We start from the raw sequence: 19973 nt of genomic DNA, 5'->3' as shown, positions 1-19973 counted from the left end.
CAAACCAAACCAAACCAAACAAACAAAACCCCAAAAAACAAACCACAACTCTCACTCCATTCTTTCCCAAAGGTTGTGGTACATCAAAGTAGAAGTTGGAGCAAAGACGCAAAAATGGCAAATCAAAGACGGGGTGGGGGTGGGGCCCAGGGGAACAAGCAGCTGCAGATGTTGAACACACCTAGGGCCACTTGGATCTTTACTACTAAGAAGGATTTTCCCAGGGTGTGGTGAACTTTTCTCAGGTCTGTGCAGATCTCCTCCCTATGCCAAGATTATGAATAATACCAAAGGACAGGAATTTGAAATTTACTGACTTGGGACAGAAATGAGATCCACTTAAAATTGAGATACAGGTCAGATCTGATTGCCAAATTACAATGGAAATGGCATTTAACAGTTCAACATGTCATGAAAGGTCTCTGTCCACAAGCATCTGGCATTCAAGTGCAGTCTTCAAAAGACAGTCAGAATAAAACTGGCTCTCTGCTTTGTCCCAAGGGTTCTTCTCGTGGATTTTAAGGATTAGTTAGAATTCTGCCTTGTCCAAGCTCAAAAGCTTCCCTCTTCCACTTTGTTGGTGTACCCCTTAATCTCAAACTTGTAGGTATAAATCAGCACCAACGTGGGCCCTACGTGCTCTGGTCTCTGCCATCTTATATCCTGCAGTTCTATTCACTTACATCCTTCACAATTCCAGTCATACAAAGTCCAAGAGGAGAAAGTGCTATCTCCATGGTTTCCATCACCCTCTTGGTTCCCATGATTTTAGAGCTGTATCTGAGTAATGTTTCAATACAGAGATAATTTTTAGATTTGTGCTTCCCTATGAGTGTATGAGAAGCACGGAATGATCCCAGTTACTTTTTGCTGATAAAATTGCCTGTGCCTGCTTTCAGGAGGTGCTGTGTTACTTTTCTGATGTGATTACTGCTAATAAGTAGGGGAGAAGCAGTTCAACAGAGATGCTTTACTTGGGGCAAGGGTCATTTCAATCAGGCTAGCCTTCCTGTAGGGCCCCACGAAACCAAAACTTCAGAAACCCCAAGAAATAAAAGCACAGAGACTGAGTCATGCTTTTCTCTGACAAACCTGAAGGGTCTCTGATAATGACTATTTTCATTAATGATTTTTTGCTTCTGATAACAGAGGCTAAAAGGTATATATTTCACTAGAATATTATCAACAGAAATATTTTAACATCTTCCTGTCAATAATGAACTTCCAACAGAATTAATGGATCGTAAAGTACTTATTGCCCATTTCAGAGGATACTCTTTATAATCCTATTTAGCAGGTGCCGGTTTTTGAGGAAACTCTTATCCAATCAAGACACATCGTATCTAAAAAGTTCTTTCCAACGCTTACGACTCTCAGAGGAAAAATCCAGGATACTCAGGTTGATCGCAAAAAATAACACATCATCACAGTCCCCCAACTTGTCACAACAGTAAGTCCACTGAGCAGGGAGAAAGTGATAGTATCCATCAACCATAAAATTCAGTTTGGAATATTATTATGCATCCCATCCTGTGGGGGTCATTAGAACTCTTTATCCACGAGAGTATCAATACAAAGCTTGTTTCAGCTCTCTAAATCCTAGCCAAGGCAAGATCAAGAGAGGTGTTAATGAATCATCATCCCTATGAAGTACCCTTCTCATCCTCTTTCATCACACAGGGTTTAAGTCTTACCTGGAAACTTTCCACCCCACCTCCACCACTGAGGTCACTAAGATAGGTTTCTATGACTCACGAAGTTTTCATGAGCTTCCTGAGAAATCCCTACCCTCAAGCCACCTCCTGCCATCTTAACTGTCTTATTATCACTATTGTTATCCCCCTCTCTGTATTTCTTGGATCTTGAGGGGCCTCTAATCCTTCATTCTGACTCAGCTCACCTCAATCATGCCCAGTCATTCCTGGAACCTGAACATGTTTACAAGACTCTGTTAAAACTGTTGAGCCTTGTTCACTTAATTATGGACAGATGTACAATAAATGAACATACACGCCGTATCTTATTTCTCCATTTTTTTAAAAGTCAGGAGGGAGAGATGGGAAAAGGGATAAAAAAACACAAAAACCTATTCCAGGTAAACCTCAGTGCAACAGCATCAACTTCTATAGACCGTAACAACAAGCCTTTTTTTTTTTTTTTTTTTTTTGCTTCAGTAATGGAGTGGGTGATTTTTTAAAAATTAAAGGCAAATTTTTATGTAATGACAAATAAGAACAAGGCCATGTTTTAAGTAAAATATGGGTATTGAATGTGACTTATTAGAGAAATATGTACTGTACACTTGCCCACAGTCTGTTATGTTCTGTTATGATATTTTCAGCAATCTTCTATTTTTGCTATCTTAAAACAACATTTAGGGCTGCTGTATGCCAGATGGAATTTTTCCTTTCCACCCACTTCCCACTGCAAAAGGAAAAAAAGGTTCTTTGCATCCCACATGGAAATCTTTTATCTATTTCTTTTCCTCATCTTTATCAGCTGAAGTATCTGAATCACTCAGAAATCACCAAACTCTGGCTGAATCAATATGAGGCTAATATCATACAGCAGAGTAAGTACATCTCACGTGAACACACATGCCTGCAGGGGGTTTATTAAGAGAAAATATTTACGTTAGAGGCAAGCTCAAAATTCATTTCTGTAAAAACAGGACTGAAGCAAGGTCAACATTTTACAGAAAAATGATGTCGTGGTATATTTTAGGCTAAAGCTTATAAGTTAGGATTGAGCTATAACTGGACATTCTGTCTTTACAGCAAAGCTTGAACGTAAATTTACACTGGTTACTGCTTCATGCAACACCAAGAGAGGAAAGGACAGAGAGCTTCAAAAGGACTGAGTGTGACCCACTCTTTGCTTGCAAACCTGTTCCCACACTGTAGCAGAGGAATCTCAAAAATTCAAATCTAATCCTTTCTCTCTTTCCCTTTCTTCCTTCCTTCCTTCCTTTCCTCTTCTTTCCTTTTCTTTCTCTCTCTCTCCCTCTCTCCTGTTTAAATTCTTCCCAAGAGCTCAGTACCATTCTGAGCACATGAAGCCTTGCATCCTCTGGCCCCTGTGCCTCTCCTGCCCAGCCCTGCCTCCTCCCCCCACCCCTTGGCTCCAGACACTTGGTTCTGCTGGCAGAGTCGCAGCATCCTGTCTCTGCATGAGGCCCTGCCTGGCCTCCCACACGTTCTTCCCCCTGCCAGGAATGCCCGTCCTCCCTCACTTCTGATAACTCTTCTGACTCTTCAGATTCTGTCTCTTCCTCAGGGACACAAGCACATCTCCCAGGACCAGTTGTGCTCCCTGAGACAAGCTTCCGTAACAGCCTGGACCTGAGTGTACAGGTGACCATCAACTCAGCCTCTGAATTTCTTGCAGAGTGCTGTTACCTCCCCGAAGGCAGTGATGCATCAGGGCAGTCTTTGGGGAATCAAGGCACAATGGATGCTGGTACCTGTGTCTCCATAATCCTTGATGTCTCTTCACGTTTCACTTCTCCAGGACCCAGTGGTACACAGTAGTTATAAAGGACTGTCCATCCCCCTGTGAAGGCCTGTCCATCTGTCTGTGCCTCTTTTCTCTACCTTTTTGTCTGAAAGCATCTACCAGAAACTCAGATGAAACCCACTCACCAAAGATTTCTCCTGTTAACCTGATGAGACAACAATCTACAAGATATTAATATTGTTATATTAATGTAGATCAGACCTCGATAGGGGTAGAGGGAAAAAAGAATAAAAGGTAGCCGATATCTGGAGAAGAGCGAAAGCAAAGAAAAACAACCTATTTTCCAGTATTTCACCTTAATGATTCCTCAGACATACTAGAGATGATATGGCTACTTTAAGTTTACAGGTATAAGAACTTAATAAACCTGGGAGCAGCATCTCTACTGTAGGGAATCAAAGATCCTTGGAGAACATAAGTTTGACAAATCCAACTGAGTATCAATTTTCTTAATCGGGCCTTTTAAAAATAAACTTGAATATTTTCAGGAAAAAATATCAAATATCATAATTCCTCTCCCTTCAACAATACTGAAACTGATATTTTTAAAATGCTGAGACTTGCCATGGCCTCTAGTGAGAGCCTAAAAATCCAGCCAATGGGCAGATGGCTCCACCAGGCAGTGGGAGCACATCACTGACTCCCACCAGTGGCCAGGCTGCCATTTTTCTGGAAGGAACAAAACAAAATAAAACAAAAGCAGAATTTAAAGCAAACCAAATTTGTAAACCTTGCTTTTGAAAAAAGAGCTCCTTTTTGGATTGCTGCAACTGGGACTCGGTCTACCAGAGGTAGTTTCCTCTCTCTGAACACCTGAAATTATTTAAACGCTTCACTAAATACTGTCTTGAGAGGTTACTCATTTTCCATGCGTGACTTTTTTCTCCAGCTAAACTGTAAGGTTTTGGAAGGCAAGAACTACCTTTCACCACTTTTGTGGTTACTCGGTGACCATATTAATCCTGACTAAAAATGAACTAAAACGACTCACTCAAGGATGCCTGTTTCCTCTAAAAACGTATGTACTTTAGGACCAAACCAACACAAAGTTGGGATTCTGTCATTAAGAAAAATAACATGGTTTCTACAAAGGATTTCTCAGTTGTCGGCAACTTAACATATTATGAATTGCCTATTACATCTGAATTCTGGCTTTCAATACTAAGCAACAATGTTATAACATTCTATTTGTCTTCAAGTAGTTTCTTTCCTTTTTTTTTTTTTCAAGTAGTTTCTTGATTAAACAAAATTGCTGGTGAACTTTAAGTAAGCCCATGATTGCTCTCGATTTTACTTGCCTAGATGTATAATACGAGTTTGAATACAGAATGATAAAACCATTTCCTTTTAGCATTTCATACAGAGTTAAAAGAGAGCTTTCACTTTATATTAAGCTTTAAAAACAAACAAAGTAATAGACCAAATGAAAGCTGGGGAAATGCAGAGACCAAGTTTTAGTATGTGAAGTAAGAGTGGAAGTAGCCAGAAAAATTCAAACCACTTCTTCCCTATTAATCCATGAATAGTGAACCCTTTGACGCAGACAGGATTCCAGGATGAGGCTGCAGGAAACAGGGAAAAGGAAATTCCGGTTGAGGTTGAGTGATGGAGACCCTACCCTGGCAGCAGACCATGCCAAGATGCAGCTTCAGAATGTGCAAAATCCCCTTCCCACCCATATTTCACGAGTGAATTGGAGAAGGGGAAGGAAGTCGGGCGGGTCCCCAGACTTAACAAAGGAACTGAAGAAAGCAGGCTGGGGAGAGGTAGGGATACAGACAGGGTCCCGAGGGAAAGCACCGCTTAGCACGGCTTTCAGTGGCACTTTACAGACCTCCATTTCTGCAGTCTGGAAATTAGTATGTCAAGTTTAGGTGCTACTTGTTGGTATTTCTACTCTCCAAGTTAATACACTACAAAGCACCAACTACATTCCTGGAAAAACAGAGTTTCGGTTTTCTGGTAAACAGTGCAATGTTATTCCAGAAAACAGTACTCACATCTAGAGAAATATTTCAATCCAGCTATTACACAGACACTAAAATATGAATGGCTTTTACATTCTTAAAGTTTAAATTAGGACTCAAAATGAGCTAGCACCATAGCATCCCCCTTTCTCTTTTCCTTCCCACACCCACCACCACCATCCCTTCAATACACAATCGCTCCATCTCTTTCTTCCAGGACTGACCTCCTGGTTGCCCCCCTTTCTCGGGACATCATGATTCTCGTCATCCTGGCCTCATGCCCACCTGTCAGGCCTCCCTCGTGACCGCTGCTGAGAGAAGATGCCATCCAGGGCAAGCAGACTCAGTTCACGCTTAGCCCACCTTTGCTGAATCTTTCATCTGCCTTAGCTTTCTGATCTGTCATGCTGAAATCATGCCACTTACCTCACAGAAGGCTCCCTCATCCTCCTTGCTTATGACAACTAGTGAAACAAGTCAATAGCTCTTCATTATTTCTAGAATAAGGTGACACTTTTCAGCCCTCCGAAGCCTCCACAGTCTGGCCCAACCTCCTTTCTCACTAACTCTTCCTTCTCCTGCCCCCAGGTCACCATCTCCCTCACCCCCACTCTTGGTATTCTGGTGACAGAGAATGGTTTCCATTTCCAAAAAATACCTTGTATTTTGACATTTCGGTGCATTTTCTCATGCTACTCTTTCTGCTAGGAATGCTATTCTTCCATTTGAATTGCTTGAATCCAACCTAAAATCTACTTTAAGGTCCACATCAAACACTACCTCTGCCATGACAGAGAATCCCGTTTCTCCAGGAGTAAATCCTTCTTCTAACACCTCTGTATCTCTCTGGGATCATCACCATCTCCTTGTATCACAGTTACTTGTATCAATGTCTTTTCTCCACAATTGGACTATGTTCCTTCAGGGTAGGAACCACCATAGCTTCTCTAGATCCCTTACACCACCAGCTTTAATAAAGGTGTACTGAATGAGTAAATGACCAGGAGTATTCTAGAATAACAGTACAGTAACACCAACTCAGACAACATGGGTCACAGTTCTCTAGAAGGCACACACATCATCGCAGCCAGGGCCAAAGCTTTGGCCAAATAATCCAGCTCATTTTGAGGTTACCAGAAATTCTCCCTGCATTAGGTACTGTCAAAGCATTGGGATCTCTGAAGAAGTGTTCCCCATACTGTTAGCCAGAACCCACATCTAACAGTCTGTTAATGAGATAAACACCGTGGGCTTTAGCATACATCTCAGACCCCTGAAACACACTGCCGGCCAACAAAGCAAGAGAAATGCCTTATGCAGCTTTTTGGCAAACTGACCAACCATCCTGGTGATAAACAGCACTTTCTCGTGTCTATCACTATACTAGAAAACCTTGATAGAAAGTCAAAAATTGCTTAATATAAATTAGCACACACACCCCTCCATTACCAGTCATCAAATTCTGTTAATTTTACCATCTAAATGACTCAGTATCTGTGGCTTTCTCATTTCCCAGAGCACCACCCTGTTTCAGGCTTCCATCTCTCACCTGACTCAACACAATAGCTTCCTGAGGGTTCTCTCAACATCTTCCTCTTCCCCACTCAATTTTTCCTCTAAACCAATGCCAGAGAGATCGTACAAAGACCACATCTGATTATGCCACTTCCCTTCTTTGATGGCTTTCCTCTGCCTGAGAGGCAAGTCTAAACTCCTCAGAGTGGACTGCCAGGTCTTTCACAACCGAATTCTAGCCTCCCTCACAGCCCAGCCCACCCTGCTTCATCTCCCAAAAACTGCCCAGGGCTCAACTCATACATCTTCCTGCTGGTCCCTCCACCTTCAGTGCTCTTCCCTGCCCTGCCCTTCTATGACCATCAGTCAACCTTCAAGGTCAAGCTCCAAAGTCCCCATCTGGCAACACACGCCCCTTCCTCTATGGATATAACCATAGAATTAAGACTAGAAAATATGACGCCTACGTCAGAGGCAATTTCTTTAAAGAATTAATGTTATCTCATAATCATAATGTTTTGAAGAAACAGCCATTTATGTCTTCTCTCAAAGTTCTCACAAAATTTTCAACACTTAGGAATGAGTGCCAGCTAATTTGGCCTACCACTTGTTCACATAAAATGGGAAGACTGCCTTTTGAGAAACTCGTGATATTTGTACGTTTAACTTTTTATTGTTGTTTAATTTCAGAAACACCTTGGCAAAAGCCCACAGAGTGAAGGGTTTCTCTGAATACACTCATTTAGAAACATGGCATTTACCAGTTTAGGAAAATATTAGCTATGCCAACTCAGAAATCTCTAAGCCCCTTCACTTTGTAACAAGATGTACCAGCAACAAAAGCTTTGCTCTGTCAAGTTCACGTCTGTCCCTGTGCAGCAGCACCTCGAAGCCGCTTTCTCACGTTGGCACGTATGCACAAAGGGGACGCGGCATTCTAGGGCTGAAGAAGCAACACGGTTTAGTGAAAAAAAAAAAAAAAGACTCAGCAGGCAACTTGGATTCGAACTCAAATTTTATCACTGTCCGCTTGAATAACTTTGGCCCAGGAATGGTAGATGAGGCAGATGAAGCATTTTTAAATCACAAAAGAAAGGAAATCTGTATGTAACTCTAGGGTTTGGTCACTGTTATTGTTATAACAAGAATAGGAAACAGCAGACCTGAGTTTACATTAAGTAAACTGCAGTTTCCTCTGTGTACTCTGTGTGTTATAACTGAGTTTCCACGAGTAAGAACAGGCGACTGCTATTGAAAAGAAAGTGAGGGCAGGAAAAATGAAAATACCACATCCGTCTCTCGGACGCTGTGAGCTCAATGTGCCAGCAGAGGTATAGATAGATCAGGTGCTTATGACACAGAAGAATGAAATAATCTACCAGATGGTTTTTATTCCTAATAAATGATGGTAAAAAGTGGACGCATCTAGTGTCAAATAGCCCATTTGGTGGAGTGCTATGTAAGTATCAGCCTTGAGAGTTGATGAGTTCAGCTGGTGTCACCCTGCAGGAGGGCGAGCACAGAGTGGCTAAGTTCATATTTATTACTAAGGAAGAAAGATTCTTAATAGTCAGCTTTCCTGACTTGAAGCTTCTGTAGGAAAAGTCTACATCGACAGGGTCATAATTCCAATATTTATTTATCTATCATCTTTCCTCTCAGAAGCACACACACTTCAGAGCTGTTAATGCATCCGTATTTTGACATTCATGCAAGAGGTAAAAAAACCTTAGTGTTCTTTTTTTACAATCTGAAAATGAAGGTTTAAAGAGAATAACGAGTGCATGACCATAAGCAGAGCTGCAAACTTTCTACCACTACATTTACAATTCGTGTTAAGTCTTTCCAATTATCAGTACCAAGTTCAGATGTCTATTACTATATATATTTGGAGGATATTATATTCTCATTAGCTGTAACTATAATATTCTGGAAGAAACTAATAAGGCAAAACACAGGGACCTTTTTAATAAGCATGAAGCTGTTTGTGGGCTAAGGCTGATGATTTCTAACCATGGTGAAGTGGTACTTCACTGTTGGTTTGATTTTAAGATCTTGCCCCACCCTCCAGTTGTCACTGATCCACTGAATCAAATGTGCAATCCACTGTAAACCATGTTATCTATTTTAAGGATCACTAGGAAAGAAAAATGCTCCCAATTAAACTAGGACACGTTTAGGGGAAGGGTATAGCTCAGTGGTAGACCGCATGCTTAGCATACATGAGCTCCTGAGTTCAATCTCCAGTACCTCCATTAAAAAAAAAACTGGGACAAGTTTTCAAATCATCAACTGTTAAGACTCATCCTGACTTCAGAGATGCTAAAATGTGGGGGGAACGTGCATCTTGCCATCAATAAAATATAGCACATGAAAACTGCTGTTCTTCTAATTAAAATGGATCAAAAGGAATATTGTTTGAGAAACATAAGACATAAACTAGGATATTCAATATTCTAAAGATACAGCAGAGGTTAGGAATCAGTCTTCAATACAGTCAACCTTCAGGGTGTTTTTAACAACTCAAACAAGTCCCTTAACTTTTCAGTAGTTCCTATAAACTTTTCATTAGTACCTCTTGAGGTGAAGGTTCCTAAGACCTCCACGCGCACTTAAAGCCAATGGTCACCTCTGAAAAAACTGCAATCACAAGGCTTTCAAACTGCCTAATTATTCTCCCCCTTGAGACACCAATTGTAACGATTCGATGCTCACTGTTAGAGATGTGTTACGTTATTAAACTAAACGGCTTGCCATCCTTGAATATCTCACCCTCCTCGAATATCTCACCCTCCTCTCCTGCTCAGTAAACCCCTGACATTTGTATTGATGGCCCTAGAGCAGAAAAAGCAGGAAGTAATTTTTTCTCCCCTGGAAAGGGTTGAAAATAAAATCCCAAGGAAAAATTAAAGCTAAAGAAAGACATGTTCATAAGCACTGAGGAATTTTCCCCTTCATGAGCAATCTGGATAGTTCAGCACTGAGAGTGAAGCCTTACAAACAACAACAGAAAGTCAACAGACAACAACGTACAGCAGGAGAAAGTGGTCCCATTGTCTCCCCAGCGTGACGGCAGCGGTCTCGATTCTAAGGCTTAATCTGAATAACTGCTTTCAGGAGAACTGAGCAGAGCGTCCCTTTCCTCCAGTTCAACTACATGCAAACAATATGACTGTTGTTGGAACACAAAAGTTCATAAGATGCTGGGAAAACTCCCTTCTGACTCCCTGACTCCGCAGGAGCATCTATAATCTGTTCTTCGGCTCTTATCTATTTCTTGTGACTTGGGATACATTTGTTTGGTAACCAGATCCACCTCCTGTTCTACACACAAAAGTACACTGCAATGTCTTTTCAAAACTCATATTCCGAAAACTATCTAATGGGATGAAACCTCCAAGTCAAACCTGAAAGACACCAAAGAGACATGCATTCATATTTGCTCCCATGTGTTTATATTTCTGTATGATTTACTTCTGTGAAGAGTTCTCTCATAAATCCAGGGTCATAAACCACTGGCTTAGAAAGCTATAGTAGCTGTTTTCTTTTTTCTTTTTTTTTTAACTAAGAAGCATACTTTTGGAAGGAAAAAAAAAATCTCCAAACCTAAAGAACTTAAAATAAAATATTATTTTCTTCAAACATATAACCAGGCAGAAACACTGTCCATCCCTTCAAAACTGAATCCCCAAGAGGAAAAGGGCTTACGTGTTCGGATTTCTCCTGTTCTTTTTTGTCCGTCTGCAAACACTGACAGTTTTCTCTTGCCAGCTTCTGGACCAGTTCAATTCGCCCGATATCATCTTTCTCCTGAAGCTTGCACATCACCCCTGCCTTGAGAGTTGGAGAAAAAGCGAAGATATACTTAAATCCACAGTCCCAGGACATGACACCACCGCACAAGTTCACCTTTATAATAAGCTCATCTTCTCTGCCACCTGGATTAAATCATGTCTTGGTAAAATAATTTGCCTTTCCCAAACCGAAATTATATTAGCTTAACCTCGGAGAACGCCATACTGAAAGGCTTAAAGTGGAGATCATTTATCAGTCTACTTTAAGAGAGTGAAAGGCAGAGCCAACTACATCATTTGCTACTAAAGGGTGCTCCTGATCTGCCACTATTTGTTCCTGACAGCCTGTTTCCTGTTACATAAGCCCAGCAAGAGGTTAAAAACTCATGGGAAAGTTAGCCAGGAACTACTCCAGCAACAAGGGTGAACTGATACAGAGTACTAAAAATAACAGTACATGGCCTCCTAATCCTTGAGCTCCACCAGCTCATTCCATGTACAAACACACAGTTAACAAGAAGATCGTAAGATCATTTTTTCTTTCACAACTGGAAAGTTACTATGGGGCATTATTAGCAAAATACCTCCAATGTTGCATGAAATACAGTAGAAAAGGTTATTAAAAATAAACTGCAAAAACTTAAAATTTCATCAGGGTTTAGAAATGGTTCATAAAGCATCCTATGTTTTGTTAACTCCAAAGTACCAAACAAAAATAATATGGAGGGGAATCTAGGACTTTGATCAGAAAAAAAAAAAATATATATATATATATATATGATCATTACAACACACAAATTATGAACTGTTTCTGCTCAAATTCTTTCAAAAATGGTTCATCCTGACATATCAGAACATGATCTAATAAAGAAATCTGAAGTTCCTCTTGGCAGAAATAGCCTAAACCATAAATCTTAGTTTTACCCCATAAAACCTACAGGACTTGAGTGGATTGAGCAACATTACCCGATACAGAGAAGGGGCCAGCAAGTGATCACAGCTTCAAGTTCCTAATAGTTTGTACTAAAATATGCATTTTGTTGAGTGAGCATAAGCAAAATGAACCATCCATGCAAAGCAATGACTAAATATTTATTCCTAAGGGCAAGGACACCTCCTTATCTAGCAGTTTCTCCAACAAATAGAAAGGAGACAAACAAATCCACAAACAAACAAACAAACAAAAATCACTGAAGTGGCCCAAATCAGATTCCCATGGGATAGCAAGTGGAATACCTCCACCAAAGTCAGATTTATTTTTATAACATCCCTTCACAAGTAGTCTTCCAGCTTGGCCCCAATGTTTCCTTGGACAATGATTTCAGCTTATCTTAAGACAGCCTGTGCTCTGTTACAGAGCCAGAATCACTGGAAAGTCCCTGATCATGCTAGACAAAACTCTGCAACCACTGAACTTCAACCGTGAGCACTAGTATTGCCTTTTAAAGCAACTGAAACTATGTCTATTTTTTATCCAATGTGACAACCTTCCAAATATTTAAACGCCAATATTTATGACAGATTTCTTATTGCATTCCCCGTGTATGTTCCCCTAGCTCCCTATTTTACTCATTCATTCACTCACTCAGCTGGTTTTTCTTGAACAAGCACCACGTGCCAAGACCTATTACAGGTTCTAGGGACACAGTAGTGAGCAACAACAATAAAAACAAAGTGTCACATGTCATGGGGCTTAAACTCAACAAGGGATGTGGATTACGTAACACAGAGATATGGAATATTAGACGGTCATACATGACCAAAAGGGGAAAAAAGCAGGGTGAGGGACAGAGAAGTGTTATTAAAATAGGAATGTCAGGGCAGGATTCTTTGGTAAGATGTCATCTGAGTGAAGATCTAAAGGGAGTGAAGAATGTTCCAGGCAGAGGAGCAGAAGTGCATGGGCCCTGAGGCTTGGGTGTGTCTGTCATGTTCAAAGAAGAGCAAAGAGGACAGCAGGGCTGGAGCAGGGCTGGAGAGGGGGACACTGGTGGGGCCACTCAGACAGGGGATGCTGGACCAGATCGTGTAGTTTCCTCACAGGATATGAAAGGGCTTTAGATTCTTTTCCTGAACAAGATGGAAATACTCTGGAAAGTTTTGATCATGGGATGGGCATAATTTGACTTACACTTTCACAGGATCCTTCTGTCTTCTGGGTTGAGAAAATACTGTTAAGTGGGGAGAAGCAGTTGAAGCGAGAAGACCCATTGGGAGACTGGTCTTCAGACAAGAGAAGGCCTGGAATTGGTGGCTGCACTGGAGATGGTGAGAAGTAGTTATAACCGGGATATATTTCAAAGGTATGGCCAGCAGAATTTGCTGTCTCCAGGATATTTGGCCTGAGTGACTGGAAGGTTAGGGTTGTGATTTGTTGGGATTGGGAAGATGGCAGAGAAAGTCTAGGAAGGAAGATGACTATTAGATATCCAAGTGGAGCTGCCGGGTTGGCCGTCTGGAGGTCCAGAGAAGTCTAAGCTGGAGACAGGACTTTGGGAGTCATCATAGTGTGGATGGTATTTAAAACCAGAGGAAGGGGTGAGGTTACCAGTGGAGTGATGTAAACAGAGAAGAAATCCATGAACTGAGTCTAATATTTAGAAACTAGGAAGATGAGGAGTAATCTGAAAAGGAGAATGAGGAGAAGCTGGTGATTTGTGAAACAGGTATTTCAAGGAGGACGGAGTGAAAAAACAACCACTGCGGCTGAAATAGCAACTAAGAGGAGTTCAAAATAACTGACACTGAATTCAACAAGAGTAATTGGTGACTTTGAATGTAACTTCTTTCTGAGAAAAGGTGGTAGTGGGAAAAAGCTTTATTAGTGTGGGTTTAACAGAGAATGAGAGACAACTCTTGAGGAGTTGTATTACAAGAAATGGGGCCCTACTTAAAGGTGGATGTTGCAGGGAGTTTTGCTTGCTTGTTCAAGGTGAGGGAATATTCCTGCATATTTATCTTTATTAGAAATCATCCAGTAGAGAGAGAAATTTGATGATGAAGGCAGGAGAGAGGGCAATTTACGGAGCAATGTCTTTGAGTAGGAGAGAGAGCGTAAAGGCCTCCTCTCAGCCAGAAACACGAATGTGAGTATTTCATGCTCTGTACCAGGAGGGGAGGGGGCGTACGGGGGTGGCTGGTGTAACTGGTGGTGGGAACACGTAGAAATTCTTTTCTGAAGGCTTCTATTTCCCAGAGAAATAAGAAGTCAGGTTATTAAACAAGAGTAAAGACTGTGAGAAGACGCTGGAGATAAGAGAAAAGAAGGCATGCAACAGTCCTTTCAGTTCCAAAGGTTGGTAAACTTTTTTTTAAAAGTGTAAATATTTCTAGGCTTCACGGGCCATGTGGTCTCTGGTGCAACTACTCAATTGTGCAGTTTTAGCACAAAAGCAGCAAGAGAGTCTGTAAAGGAGTCAGTACGGCTGTGTTCCAGTAACACCTTATTTACAGAAACAGGCAGTAGGCTGTGGTTTCTCAACTCCTGACTTAAGAGAAGAGGAAATCGGACAAGGGAAGTAGAGTAAGATTGCCAAGCACTAGTAAGGATCCACTGTACTTTGTTTTTAGGTCTTTTTACCCTCACCATCCTCCTTAGGGCATACTGGTTTGTCAGGACTTCAGTGGAGCCCACAGCCGGAGCCAGCGCTAAATACACGGGCCAGTCTTGAAGATGCTCTTTTAACCAATACCAGTGAGTAAAAGAGGGTCAGTGGTGTTAAGGATCCTCAATTCACACTAAGAAGGCAAGGACATTATTCAGGGAAATTTCTACACAAAAATGATTAACATCCTTTAACTGTTTTGACACTTAAAGGAATATGTTTCTGTTATCTGGAAAATTCACTTATGTCGACCATCTAGGATTTCTTCCCTCTCCATCCATGTCATCCTCAGTGTTTAATACACTGCTGTGCTAGAGGAGAGAGGTGTTAATGACCCAGCCACCTCTGGACCTGCTCCGTGGTTGTTTATTCAGTGGTGTGATGAATTGGTCCTAATCTCTGTTTGCTCCCCAGGGTGGCACCCTGTGTAATAGAGGGCACGTGTGGGACTGGGGCCAGGCAGGGGTGGTCCACGGGAGGAAAGCACACAAATGAGCTAATTCATTTGGCAAGTGGGAATGAGCCTGTTACCTCTTCTCACCAGCACAGGCTCCAAAGCAACCGGGCTAAGCTTCAGCAGACTCCAATTTGGAGAGACAGCCTTTCCTTCTGTCTGTGGGTCCCATATATTTTTTAAAAAACAACTGATAACATATCATCAGCAATAAAAGGGTAGAGGAAATTTAAGATACTTTGTTTTTTTTGGTTTCTGTGTGAACATGAGTTGTTTCCTTAGGATAGAGACTTTTCTTTCTTGAGGAAATACGTTTTTATTAGAGACTTGGGTGCACAGATCATGTGTTTTAAACACAAAATGCTATTACTTTAAAAACTGGGTTTCAGATTGACTTAATTATTTTATACTTATAATTAAATCATCCTGTCATTAAAAAAGGAATATTGCTGTCTTGATTTTCTGGTTGCTGCATAATTTCTACATGCATTTTCACAAGATCATCAATTCTTTAGCACTCCTCACATGCAACTATCAAAAAAGGCTTTCAAGGAGGGTTATGAAAGCTTCTTCATTCCCCAGAGAACTTCAAGCCCAGAGAGATGCCCGTATATCCTGGTCTTATAAGGCTTATTTCCTCTTTGGAAATACCATGCTCAGCCAGATGTTCTCTGGGGGGTTCCTTTCACAGCTCTGTAATTTAGTGATTTAATTCAAAAAAGCCATGAATTTATTAATATATTTTGAGAGCTTTGTTATGGCGGGAGAAGCAAGATAGCTAACAGCCCTTGATCTAGACTTTCACATTCCTGGACTACTTAATTTATCTATGTGAAATTAATTATAAACAGTTTACCTAACACTGCTAGGCCAGGAAAAAAATAAAAAGATTAATGTGTAACCGTCAGAAGAGTTATTTAAGAGCCTTATTTCAAGGTCCTGCTTTGAAAAAAAAAATCTCTAATGCATAATTAAAGCTATTCATATGACTTCCAGCATTTGAGAAGAGAAATGTTAAGAATGTAAATGCAAAGTCTGTTTCCTTTACAAATGGAATCATAAAAATGTTCGGTCCATTCTGTCCACAGTAAAATGAAACTTGGACAGGATTCCCTTCAGAAAAGCGACAAGCATGATAAATGAGCAACGTTTACGACATGAGGTGAGAGAGCACAGTTCTGTGTCTGGAAGCATTTTCTGCACTATCGTGACCTTAAAAATCACCTTATCTAAACATTTACCAAAAAACCTCATGCAAAAACTGCTATCAAGGGGAGGAAAACCAGCATAAAAGAGTCCACCTCTCATGAAAGCACTTTTGTAATAACAGAATGCTTTTTAATGCAAATGCAGGGTATTCGGGGAAATTCTTATTGATTACTACATAGTTGATTCACTTCTTCAAAAATTAAATCCTGAATAGCAATTCATCAAGTTTTCTTTTTTTTTTTTTTTTTTTTGCTATTTTATACAGAAAGTCCAAATGACAGAATAAAACACTGATGGGCTGTGATGCTATATTATATTACTAAATTGTATGTGCCTGTTTCTAACACAGAAAACAGTAAGAATTCTTTCCAGGAAAATTCAGAAGACAATTAATAATAAAATAATAATAATGATAACGAAATAATTTCATTTTATTATTCATTTTCTCAAATTTCTTCAGAGGAAGAAAACTATGACAACTTTCTTACTGGTTGGAACAGAAAAATACACCCTTTGATAATTGGGGGAAGGATCAAGATGCACGCAGAGGGAAAAGTGCGTAAGACAGAAACTGAGACATAAAGGCAGGCTTACTAATGCCCAGGGCACCACTAGTACAGGCCTCAATCCCCATGCCGGAGCATCAGAGAGCCTCATTCAATGACTCCTAGTCCCTCACTGGACAGGAGAGGCGAAGCAAGTTCAGGGAGGTTCCTTCCTCTGCTTCTCCTCCCTTGTGGAATGACTTATGTTAATACACCACAGTGGTCAGGCAGACCTGTCCTAGGCAAACACTGTGTGATACCGTGTTCTGCTGGAGTATGGGAGGGAAGGAGGCAGAAACCACAGTTACGTGGAATGTTTATGTTACTTCCTGCACATACTTTCTTAATCATTATACTTACATGATTATTTCTTCAGGTGAAAATAAACACATTATATGTTTACACAATTGATGAAGTAAGGGGCTCATTTATCATATATTTGATTCTCTGAACGTTCAGACTAGAATACGGAGGTCACCAATATTGTACCATGGTTTGACCTGAAGGAAATTACAGCTCAGATCTGTATACAATACTGACCATTCTGCCAAGCAGGGCAGCAAAGTTGGCAATAATAAAGTAGTTTAAAAACAAAGAGAGAATAAGCGATTTTAATAAATTCTAACATAAAGGATTTAAAAGGATCACCTGTTTTGTATGATTGCTATCACAGACTTAAAAAAGAGCTTTCTTCAGTGTGTTTTTTGAAACTCACACTTTGGCTACTGATAAAATAATCGTAAAATAGTTGACAATCAATTTGTATAACAGTTATCATCACTTAATATCAAAATGATTGATTCCAATAGGAATGAAAATAATCACTGAATCCAGTGGTCAATAGCCACCTGAATGAAAGTGAGAATTTCCAAAGTTCAAAATGTTATAAATTGTTCATTGCACATCTCATTATAACCCTTAAACTAGAACCTGGCAAAAATTCTGCACATTTTGATAAAGATTCTTTAACCCTTTAGTCCTGTATAAAGGGTTCTAACAAGTGAAGGGTCTACAGTGTTTTATGTGAAGACACCATAACGGGAGACAGAGTAAAACTGCAGCCCAGTCATGTCAGATACCTTAACTATTCAGACCAAAAGCAACATGACAGACAGATGATCATGATGAGAAAGATAACGGCTCCTGGAGACTAACTTTTTTGGAGTACTTACTACGTGCCAGGCGCTGGTCTGACTGCTTCACAGATGCTCATTTCATCCTCAAAAGCACCCAGCAATGATTTCTACTTCACACATATTAGGAAGGCAGTTGAGCGGGGTGGTTAAAAGCAAGGATGTCAGAGCCAGACTACCTCGGTTGGATTTCTGTCCCCACCACTTATCAGCTCCTCTGTAAAGTGGTGGTAATTATATTATCTGATTCATAGGGTTTGTTGTGAGGTTTCAATATGTTAATAAAAACAAAGAGCTCAGAAGACTGCCTAAGGCGTTTGAAGTGCTGCCTAAGTGTTAACTCTCACAGCTCTGACAGAAAAGGAACACGGGGCACAGGAGAACAGGGTGACTTGCCTGAGGTGGCTGTGGTAGAGCCAAGAGAAGGAGTGGGTGGTCTGCCACAGGAGGCAGTCTCTCAACCTCAAGGAAATGCCTAACACTCAGCCAAAGTCTTTTATGTGCCAGGATGGCAGGCATTGTTTTATGTTCATTTCATGACACTTTACAGAGATGAAAATCAAGCAGGCCAGTCACTGGCTAACATGGTGGGGACACTTTGGTGACCAAGACATGGATGCCACCTGACAGGAACTTACAGGTTTAGAGGCACTGAAGAACCTGCCTACAGGCACCAGCTACAAGGAAGAAGGGCTGAGACACAAATCCCAGTCTCCATTCTTCACTCTGCCCACAAGTCCCTGCACTAAAACAGGAAGTTTCTTAGACAGAAAAGATATTCTTAGTGAGAAAAGGAAGAAAGGTACCAACGTATGAGAGGAGAACTAGAGCTTCCTGGTGGGTGGGAACCTGTGTACAACAAGGCCTAGCCTCTCTGGGGGTAGTGACTGTCTTAACCCTTTCTACAGCCAAGGTTTTCTGCAGCCCAGGGCACCCTCCCCACAGTGACTGACATACTCCATCATGTGCAGGGAAGGAATGAAAACCAACTTGCACTTAACTTGTTTAAAATATACTCTGGAATGAAGACTGCAATCATGTGAAATACTCACCACAGAGTCTGGCATATAGGAGCTCAATTAATTACATGCATATACATCAAATATCAGATTAATACACTGTTGTGTAACGTGCACACAGGTATACACCCACAAGCACACGCATGCATTTGTTTCTAGTTCTGCCTAGATACTGGACGGTGAAACTCTGAAAGTCTCCTTTCAGCTCACCTTGTATGACTTGAACCACTGGTGATCCTACCCCGAGCATTTGGACAGATGGACCTGCAGAATCCAACCAAGAAAAGTGGCACTTCTACTGGGAGGAGCAGATCAAGCTTTCTCAGACACATCAGAGGGAGTGACAGCTGTCTCAGCTGTAGCACTCATAATTATGCATCCCAGTGAACTTCACTCATGACTTTCCAACCTAAACAGAACCTTTTCCTGATCTAATTACTGACTCGCTGGCTTCAACTGGTTTCAGTTTTAGCCCTCGGTACATCCTGTAAATATGCAGTTATGTCACCGTTGCTGGAGAAAAACCACAAAATCTCCAAAAGCAAGGTCTGTGGATCCGACTGAGATACACAGAGGAGTAAAACTGCATTAAAGCCAACTCTTGTCCACAGAGTAAGTCCAAAACAAAGAAGAGCAATTTAAATTTAGAAACTAAATAATAAAGAAACTGTCCCAATAACAACCAAATGCTTTAAGAAGTCTTTGAGAAAGGAATCCCTGCCCAGGTTTCCTCGGATGTCTGCAGTGTAATTTCAGTATGAACTTGTGGGCTACCATATCCTGAATATTACTGCAGCAAAACAATTCCAATCAAGTCCTTATATGAACTTATTAGAACATGACAACCTGTGCAATCTTGACTGAAAAAGCTAATGTGATCACTCTGACCAGAATCAACAGATTTACAACTTTAAAGGTGAACTGCAATGGGTCAACCAAGCTAAGAGTCTTTTTTTCAGCTTTACCGAGATATGCTTAATATACAAAAAGTCACACACATTTAATGTATACATTTTGATGAGTTTGGACCTGCGTGACATCATGACACCATCACCATAATCCTGAAAGGCCATTTCCTCTGTAACGTCTAGTAGAACAGAGCAACACCCTGCAGGAAGTGAGGGCTCTAAAGGGCTTGTCTGCTTCCAGAATTTTCCACCCCTTTCTTCCTGAGAGTCAAGTCTGTCAGATTCTTCACCGGGGCAGTTCCATGAAC

The 19973-nt window shown here is 40.9% G+C and overlaps 1 protein-coding gene across 4 annotated transcripts in view; it reads right to left on the bottom strand.

Annotated features, from left to right (window-relative positions):
- Positions 1-19973, bottom strand: part of RAPGEF5 (Rap guanine nucleotide exchange factor 5) — a 241542-nt gene that overhangs the window by 91277 nt on the left and 130292 nt on the right. For all 4 annotated transcript variants that reach the window (XM_031455033.2, XM_064487511.1, XM_064487513.1 and 1 more), the window contains exon 9: positions 10707-10832. In XM_031455033.2, the coding sequence (XP_031310893.1) occupies positions 10707-10832 (126 nt within the window). The remainder of the gene's footprint in view (positions 1-10706; positions 10833-19973) is intronic.

The sequence above is a fragment of the Camelus dromedarius genome, chromosome 7 (genome assembly GCF_036321535.1).
Source record: "Camelus dromedarius isolate mCamDro1 chromosome 7, mCamDro1.pat, whole genome shotgun sequence".
Classification (NCBI taxonomy): domain Eukaryota; kingdom Metazoa; phylum Chordata; class Mammalia; order Artiodactyla; family Camelidae; genus Camelus; species Camelus dromedarius.
The sequence above is the reverse complement of the archived record's forward strand: the minus strand, read 5'-3'. Positions and strand labels throughout refer to the sequence as shown.